A 9237-nucleotide genomic window follows, 5' to 3' on the forward strand; every position below is an offset into this window, starting at 1 on the left:
AAACTGCCCCAGGAGACCGTCAAGTTGCCCCGGGGACCTGAAACTGCCCCAGGGGACCCCAAAACTGCCTCGGGAGACCCTCAAGTTGCCCCAGGGGGCCCCAAAACTGCCCCAGGGGACCCCAAAACTGCCTCAGGGGGCCCCAAAGTTGTCCATGGGGCCCCAAAACTGCCCCAGGAGACCCTCAAGTTGCCCCAGGGGGCCCCAAAACTGCCCCAAGGACCCCAAAACTGCCCCAGGGGACCCCAAAACTGCCTCAGGGGGCCCCAAAGTTGTCCCAGGGGGCCCCAAAACTTCCCCAGGGGGACCCGAAACTGCCCCAGGGGACCCCAAAACTGCCCCAGGAGACCCTCAAGTTGCCCCAGGGGGCCCCAAAACTGCCCCTGGTGACCCGAGACTGCCCCAGAGGACCCCAAAACTGCCCCAAGGACCCCAAAGCTGCCCCGGGAGACCCTCAAGTTGCCCCAGGGGGCCCCAAAACTGCCCCAGGGGACTCCAAAACTGCCCCAGGAGACCCTCAAGTTGCCCCATGGGAACTTCAATTTATCCCAAAGACCCCAACATTGCCCCAGGGGACCACAAAGCTACATCAAAGACCCCAAAAATGACCCCTTGGGGACCCCAAAGTTCCCCCAAGGAACCCAAAACTGTCCCAGGGCGACCCCAAAGTTGCCCCAAGGAACCCAGAACTGCCCCAGGGGACCCCGAAGGTGCCCCAGGGGACGCCAAATTGCCCCAAGGAGCCCAAAAGTGACCCAATAACCCCCCCAAATTGCCCAAATAACCCCCAAAACGATGCCAGGGACCCCAAAGACCCCCAAATTCCCCCAGGGGACCTCGAAGCCACCCCAAAGAAACGGAAAATGACCCCATGGGGACCCCAAAGTTGCCCCAAGGACCCCAAAATTGCCCCAGGAGACCCCAAATTTTCCCCAGGGGACCCCAAAACTGCCCCAGGGGGCCCTAGAGTTGCCCCAGGAGACTCCAAATTTGGCCCCAGGGGACCCCAAAACAACCCCAAAGGCCCTCCAAATTGCCCCCAGCGACCCCAAATTTGCCCCCGGGGACCCCAAAATTGCCCCAGGGGACCCCAAATTTTCCCCAGGGACCCCAAAACTGCCCCAGGGGACCCCCAAGTTGACCCGGGGAACCCCTAAGCTGCCCCAAGGACCCAAAAACTGATCCAGCGACCCCCCAAAATTGCCCAAATAACCCCCGAAATGACCCAGGGGACCCCAAATTTGACCCAGGGGACCCCAAAACCTGCCCAAGGGCACCCCTAAGTTGCCCCAGGGGAGACACAAAACTGCCCCGTGGGCTCCCAAAACCAATCCAAAGATCCCAAAATTTCCACAGGGGACCCCGAAACTGCCCCAAGGACCCCAAACCTGATCCACTGACCCCCAAAATTGCTTAAAACCCCCCCAAAATGACCCCAGGGTACCCCAAAGTTACCCCAGAGGGACCCAAGTTGCCCCAGGGTTTCCAAAACTGCCCCAAGGAGCCCCAAAACCACCCCAGGAGACCTCAAAGCCACCCAAAAGACCCCAAAAATGACCCCTTGGTTGCCCCAAGCATCACAAAGTTGCCCCAGGAGACCCCCAAGGTTCCTCAGGGGACCCCAAAACAACCCCAAAGGCCCCAAAATTACCCCAGGGGACACCAAAACTACCCCAGGGGATCCCCAAGTTGTCTCAAGAGACCCCCCCAAGTTGCCTCACAGGACCCTAAGACTTCCCGGAGGACCCAAAACTACCCCATGGGCTCCCAAAACCAATCCAAAGATCCCAACATTTCCTCGGAAGTCACCCAAAAATCAGACTAAAACGCCCCAAATCAGCCCCAGAGGTGGAGAGGCGGCTTCTGGTACCATAGAGAGGCGAGGAAGAGGGACCAGAGCGTCCCCACGACCATAGAGACGCTGTGTGGGTGTGGGTGGGTGGGCGGGCTAGAGCGTCCCGCTAAACCATAGAGGTCTGGAGGCTGGCCTAGAGCGGAGACCATAGAGAGCTGGAGGACCGCGGCCCAGCCCGCCTCACTGGTTACCATGGCGACCAGCCCGCCACCCGGAAGCGGAAGCGCCGGGATGGAGCGAACGGAGGGTAGGGGAGCGGCGGGAGGGGGGGGGGGGCGACGGACGGAAACGGGGACACCCCCCCTACCCCCCCCGGTGTCCCGTTCCCCCCCCCTACCCCCGGTTACCCCCCCCCCTCTCTTTGTCGCCCCCCCAGTTTCCCCCCGCCTTTGCCGGGAACTCTGGGGGTCCCAGGAAGCCGCCCAGTACCGGGGGGAATCCCGGGGGGGGCGGCTCCAGCGCCTCGTCCCCCCCGGGACCGGGCCTTCCTCCTGCCTGCGCCGGGCCGCTGCCGTGAGGGGGGCTACCGGGCCCAGGGGGGTGGCTAGTGGGCTCGGGGGGGGGCTACTGGAGGCTGGGGGGGTGGCTAGTGGGGTGTGGGGGGGGCTAGTGGGGTCTGGGGGGTGGCTAGTGGGGTCTGGGGGGGGCTACTGGAGTCTGGGGGGTGGCTAGTGGGGTCTGGGGGGGGGCTAGTGGGGTCTGGGGGGTGGCTAGTGGGGTCTGGGGGGGGCTACTTGAGTCTGGGGGGGTGGCTAGTGGGCTCGGGGCGGGGGCTACTGGAGGCTGGGGGGGTGGCTAGTGGGGTCTGGGGGCGGTGGCTAGTGGGCTCGGGGCGGTGGCTACTGGAGTCTGGGGGCTGGCTACTGGGGTCTGGGGGTGGCTAGTGGGGTCGGGGGGGGGCTACTGGAGTCTGGGGGGTGGCTAGTGGAGTCTGGGGGGTGGCTAGTGGAGTCTGCGGGGGGCTAGTGGATTCTGGGGGGTGGCTAGCGGGGTCTGGGGGGGGTGGCTAGTGGGCCCGGGGGGTGGCTACTGGAGTCTGGGGGTGGCTAGTGGAGTCTGCGGGGGGCTAGTGGATTCTGGGGGGTGGCTAGCGGGGTCTGGGGGGGGTGGCTAGTGGGCCCGGGGGGTGGCTACTGGAGTCTGGGGGTGGCTAGTGGGGTATGGGGGGTGGCTAGTGGAGTCTGGGGGGTGGCTAGTGGGGTCTGGGGGGGGCTACTGGAGTCTGGGGGGGTGGCTAGTGGGGCCTGGGGGGGGGCTACTGGAGTCTGGGGGTGGCTAGCGGGGTCTGGGGGGTGGCTACTGGAGTCCGGAGGGTGGCTACTGGAGTCTGGGGGGGTGGCTAGTGGGGTCTGGGGGGTGGCTAGTGGGCTCGGGGCGGTGGCTACTGGAGTCGGTGGGGTGGCTAGTGGGGTCTGGGGGGTGGCTAATGGGGTCTGGGGGGTGGCTAGTGGAGTCTGGGGGGGTGGCTAGTGGGGTCTGGGGGGGCTACTGGAGTCTGGGGGGTGGCTACTGGAGTCTGGGGGGTGGCTAGTGGGGTCTGGGGGCGGTGGCTAGTGGGCCCGGGGGGTGGCTAGTAGGGTCTGGGGGGGGCTACTGGAGTCTGGGGGGTGGCTAGTGGGCTCGGGGGGGGCTACTGGAGTCTGCGGGGTGGCTACTGGAGTCTGGGGGGGTGGCTAGTGGGGTCTGGGAGGGGCTACTGGAGTCTGGGGGGGCTACTGGAGTCTGGGGGGTGGCTACTGGAGTCTGGGGGGTGGCTAGTGGGGTCTGGGGGGGTGGCTACTGGAGTGGGGGGGGGCTACTGAGGTCTGGGGGGGTGGCTAGTGGGGTCTGGGGGGGCTACTGGATTCTGGGGATGGCTACTGACCCCCCCACCCGCAGCGGGTGCTGCTGCCCCAGGGGTACCCCGAGAGCGTGAGCCCCGACTACCTCCAGTACCAGTGCTGGGACTGCCTGCAGGTGAACTGGGAGCACTGGGAGGGACTGGGAGGGGATTGGGGGGCACTAGGGGGGCACTGGGAGGGACTGGGGGTGCACTGGGAGGGGTTGGGAGGTGCTGTGAGAGGACTGGGGGGGCACTGGGAGGTAACTGGGTGGTAACTGGGAGCACTGGGACGGGCTGGGGGACACTGGGAGGTAACTGGTTGTTGGCTGGGGGTTACTGGGAGGGACCGGTAGGTAACTGGGAGGGCACTGGGAGGGGTGTGGAGGGTCAGGGGTTGGTTGGGGGGTTACTGGTGTGTAACTGGGAGCACTGGGACGGGCTGGGGGACACTGGGAGGTAACTGGGGGGGGGCTTGGGGGGCACTGGGAGCACTGGGACGGGCTGGGGGACACTGGGAGGTAACTGGTTGTTGGCTGGGGGTTACTGGGAGGGACCGGTAGGTAACTGGGAGGGGTGTGGAGGGTCAGGGGTTGGTTGGGGGGTTACTGGTGTGTAACTGGGAGCACTGGGACAGGCTGGGGACACTGGGAGGTAACTGGGGGGGGGTTTGGGGGGCACTGGGAGGGACTGGGACGGGCTGGGGGACACTGGGAGGTAACTGGTTGTTGGCTGGGGGTTACTGGGAGGGACCGGTAGGTAACTGGGAGGGGTGTGGAGGGTCAGGGGTTGGTTGGGGGGTTACTGGTGTGTAACTGGGAGCACTGGGACAGGCGCTGTGCAGCACCCTGGCGGGGGCTCTGGCCACCCGGGCCGTGCTCCAGTCCCTGGGGGTGGGGACGGCGCCGCCACCGTCACCGGGGCCACCCTCGCCTGGCTCCTCCGGGGTGAGTGTCCCCCGGCCCCAAAATGGCCCAGTTTGGCCCCAAAATGGCCTCGGACCCCAAATCCCCCTTATTTACCCCCAAATTCTTTCCCCCCCCCACCTTACCCAAAATTTCTCCTTTTCACCCCGAACGCGGTGTGTGTCCCCCCCCCCCCCCCAGATGGGGTGGGGATCGTGACGCGCATCACCTTCGCCTGGCTGCAGGGGTAAGCGCTGGGAGGGACTGGGGGGCACTGGGAGGAACTGGGGGGTGGGTTTGGGGGGCACTGGGAGGGACTGGGATGAACTGGGAAGCACTGGTATGGACTGGGAGGAACCGAGGAGGCACTGGGATGGAGCGGGGGGGCACTGGGAGGGACTTGGATGAACTGGGATGGATTGGGGGGGTTACTGGGAGGCACTGGGATGGACTGGGGGGCACTGGGGGGCACTGGGAGGGACTGGGGGGTGATTTGGGGGGCACTGGGAGGGACTGGGATGGACTGGGGGGCACTGGAGGAACTGGGGGGGTGGGTTGGAGGGCACTGGAGGGACTGGGATGAACTGGGAAGCACTGGTATGGACTGGAGGAACCGAGGAGGCACTGGGATGGAGCGGGAGGGCACTGGGAGGGACTTGGATGAACTGGGATGGATTGGAGGGGTTACTGGGAGGCACTGGGATGAACTGGGATGGAATAGGGGGCACTGGGAGGAACTGGGGGGGATTTGGGGGGCACTGGGAGGGACTGGGGGGTGGGTTGGGGGGCACTGGGAGGGACTGGGGGGCACTGAGAGGGACTTGGATGAACTGGGATGGATTGGGGGGGTTACTGGAAGGGACTGGGATGGACTGGGGGGCACTGGGAGGAACTGGGGGGTGATTTGGGGGGCACTGGGAGGGACTGGGATGGACTGGGGGGCACTGGGAGGAACTGGGGGGTGGGTTTGGGGGGCACTGGGAGGGACTGGGATGAACTGGGAAGCACTGGTATGGACTGGGAGGAACCGAGGAGGCACTGGGATGGAGCGGGGGGGCACTGGAGGGACTTGGATGAACTGGGATGGATTGGGGGGGGTTACTGGAAGGGACTGGATGGACTGGGGGGAACTGGGAGGGACTGGGAAGCACTGGCATGGACTGGGGGGAACTGGGAGGAACTGAGGAGGCACTGGGATGGACCGGGGGGGGCACTGGGACTGGGATGAACTGGGATAGACTGGGGGGGCACTGGGAGGGACTGGGATGAACTGGGAAGAACTGGGAGGAGATTGGCATGGACTGTGGGTAACTGGGGAAGCACTGGGAGGGACTGGGATGAACTGGGAGGCCGCACTGGGACTTACTGGGAGCGCTGGTTTCCCCAGGAGCCGCCTGGACTGCGAGGCCAAGCAGTGGCGGTGAGGCCACGCCCCCTTCCCCAAGCCACGCCCCCTCCCTTTACCCGCCCTCTGCCGCCCCGGCCCCGCCCCTACCCTACCCCCGGCCCCTCCCTCCCTCCCCCCCCCCACGTGGGGCCCTCACGTGACACGGCGTGGCCCCGCCCAGGCTGGCGGCTGACGTGCTGAATGACGCGGCGCTGGCGCTGGAGCTGCTGGCCCCCTCCTGCCCGCGCGCCGGCCCCGCCCTCCTGACGCTGGCGGCGGCCGCCAAGGTGAGGCCCCGCCCCCTCGCTCCTCGGCCCCGCCCATCGGGTGCCTGGATGGGGGGGGGGGGGGCTGGGGTATACTGGGAGGGGATTGGGGTATACTGGGAGGCACTGGTGGATACTGGGAGGGGACTGGGGATACTGGGAGGGGATTGGGGTATACTGGGAAGCACTGGTGGATACTGGGAGGGGACTGGGGTATACTGGGAGGCACTGGTGGATACTGGGAGGGGACTGGGGATAGTGGGAGGGGATTGGGGTATACTGGAGGCACTGGTGGATACTGGGAGGGGATTGGGGATAGTGGGAGGGGACTGGGTATACTGGGAGGCACTGGTGGATACTGGGAGGGGACTGGGGATACTGGGAGGGGATTGGGGTATACTGGGAGGCCCTGGTGGATACTGGGAGGGGGACTGGGGATAGTGGGAGGGGATTGGGGTATACTGGGAGGCACTGGTGGATACTGGGAGGGGACTGGGGATACTGGGAGGGGACTGAGGATCGCAATGGGGGCAATGGGGGGCACTGGGAGATACTGGGAGGGACTGAGATGGTACTGGGGATACTGGGAGGGGACTGAGATGGCACTGGCGATACTGGGAGGGGACTGAGGATCGCAATGGGGGGCACTGGGAGATACTGGGAGGGACTGAGATGGCACTGGGGATACTGGGAGGGAACTGAGGATCGCAATGGGGGAGCACTGGGAGATACTGGGAGGGACTGAGATGGTGCTGGGAAGCATTGGGGGAATACTGGGAGTAGCCGCGGGGGTTACTGGGGGAGGCTGAGCCTTACTGGGGGATACTGGGTGGTACTGGGGGGGCACTGGGTGAGCCGGCCCCTGCCGCAGTGCATTGTGGGAGTGGCGGGGGGGGGCCACGCGGGCGGCGCTGGCCGTGCACCAGGCGCGGAGGGACAACGTGGCTGATGTGGCCGCCAAGGACAGCAGCCAGGTGGGTACTGGGAGGGACTGGGAGGGGACTGGGGGGGACTGGGAGGGGATTGAGGGGCAGTGGGAGGGGACTGGGAGGGACTGGGAGGCACTGGAAAGGACTGGGAGGGGGTTGGCGGTCACTGGGAGGGAGTGGGAGGGGATTGGGGGTCACTGGGAGGGAGTGGGAGGGCAACTGGTTTGGACTGGTTTGGACTGGGAGGGGATTGGGGGTCACTGGGAGGGAGTGGGAGGGCAACTGGTTTGGACTGGGAGCACTGGGAGGGAGTGGGAGGGGATTGGGGGTCACTGGGAGGGAGTGGGAGGGCAACTGGTTTGGACTGGTTTGGACTGGGAGGGGATTGGGGGTCACTGGTTCGGACTGGGATCACTGGTTTGGAGTGGGAGGGGATTGGGGGTCACTGGGAAGGAGCGGGAGAGCAACTGGTTTGGACTGGGAGCACTGGTTTGGACTGGGAGGGGATTGGGGGTCACTGGGAAGGAGCGGGGAGAGCAACTGGTTTGGACTGGGAGCACTGGTTTGGACTGGGAGGGGATTGGGGGTCACTGGTTTGGACTGGGGTCACTGGGAGGGGCTGGGCGGGGGCAGTGTCGGGGGGCAGTGGTGTTACTGGTGCGGTACTGGTTTGTACTGGGCAGGAGACGCTGGTGAACGGGGGCGGGGGCTGCTGCTGGCGCTGGCGCTGCTCCCCCTGCTGGACGGGCGGCCGTGGTGAGCCCCGGGGCATGCTGGGAAGGGGGGCGGGGCCTCGGGGGAGGGGGAGGTGGTTTGAGGGAGGGGCCTCGGGAAGGGGGTGGGGCTTTGTGTGGGGAGGGGAAGGGAGGGGAGAGGGAGGCACTGGGGGATACTGGGAGGGGACTGGGGATACTGGGAGGGGACTGGGGGTCACAGTGGGAGGCACTGGGGGAACTGGGAGGGGACTGGGGGAACTGGGAGGCACTGGGGGATACTGGGAGGGGACTGGGGATACTGGGAGGGGACTGGGAGTCACAATGGGTGGCACTGGGGGATACTGGGAAGGGACTGGGGGGAACTGGGAGGCACTGGGAGTCACAATGGGTGGCACTGGGGGATACTGGGAAGGGACTGGGGGAACTGGGAGTCACAATGGGTGGCACTGGGGGATACTGGGAGGGGACCGGGGGTCACAATGGGAGGCACTGGGGGAACTGGAAGGGGACTGGGGGAACTGGGAGGCACTGGAAGTCACAATGGGGGGCACTGGGGGATACTGGGAGGGGACTGGGGGTCACAATGTGAGGCACTGGGGGATACTGGGAGGGGACTGGGGGGTCACCGTGGGAGGCACTGGGGGAACTGGGAGGCACTGGGGGATACTGGGAGGGGACTGGGGGTCACAATGGGAGGTACTGGGGGAACTGGGAGGGGACTGGGGGAACTGGGAGGCACTGTGGGATACTGGGAAGGGGCTGGGGGAACTGGGAGGCACTGGAAGTCATAATGGGGAGCACTGGGGGATACTGGCCAGGTTTGGGGACACCCCCCACTCCCCCCCCCCGTTGCCCCCCCCCCAGAGGGGTGCAGGGGGGTTTTGGGGGGGGGCCCCCGTCTCGGGGGGGGGGGTGTGTGTGACGGTCCCCGGGGGCCGCAGGGTGACGCTGGGGGTGGTGACGCTGCTGCTGGGGGACCCACCTGGGGGCCAACCTGGGGGCGGTGGGGGCCCTGCTCCTCCCCACCCTCAACAGGCCCCGCCTCCGCCTGGCGCTGGGCGGGGCCTTGAGGGGTGGGGTTTTGGGGGGCGGGGTCAAGGGACCGCACCCCCCTGGAGGGGGCGGGGCCAGCGACCTCACCGTCCCCCCCCCCGAGGACGTCAATCCCGCGAACCGCTGCTGCCCGGTGAGTGGCACCCCGCCCGGTGAGTGGCACCCCCCCTCCCCCCCCCCCCCGTCACCCCCCCCCGTGTCCCCCCCCCCCCCCGTCACCCCCCCCGTGTGTCCCCCCCCCATCACCCCCCCCTCACCCTCCCCCCCCCGTCACCCCACCCCCCCGTGGTCCCCCCCCCCCGTCACC

The 9237-nt window shown here is 66.7% G+C and overlaps 1 protein-coding gene across 1 annotated transcript; it reads left to right on the forward strand.

Moving 5' to 3' along the window:
* Positions 1-2047: 2047 nt before the first annotated feature.
* RUSF1 (RUS family member 1) lies at positions 2048-9063 on the forward strand (the record flags this gene model as incomplete). The annotated part of the gene is given in 14 exon segments (XM_074167646.1): positions 2048-2102; positions 2232-2368; positions 3734-3811; positions 4508-4565; positions 4568-4621; positions 4781-4826; positions 5967-5999; positions 6148-6253; positions 7104-7121; positions 7123-7206; positions 7845-7859; positions 7862-7917; positions 8819-8849; positions 8851-9063. Coding segments are annotated over 14 exon segments (984 nt in total), but the record flags the coding sequence as incomplete, so codon positions are not given.
* Positions 9064-9237: the final 174 nt, after the last annotated feature.

Source organism: Numenius arquata, unplaced genomic scaffold (assembly GCF_964106895.1).
Source record: "Numenius arquata unplaced genomic scaffold, bNumArq3.hap1.1 HAP1_SCAFFOLD_1195, whole genome shotgun sequence".
Lineage (NCBI taxonomy): Eukaryota > Metazoa > Chordata > Aves > Charadriiformes > Scolopacidae > Numenius > Numenius arquata.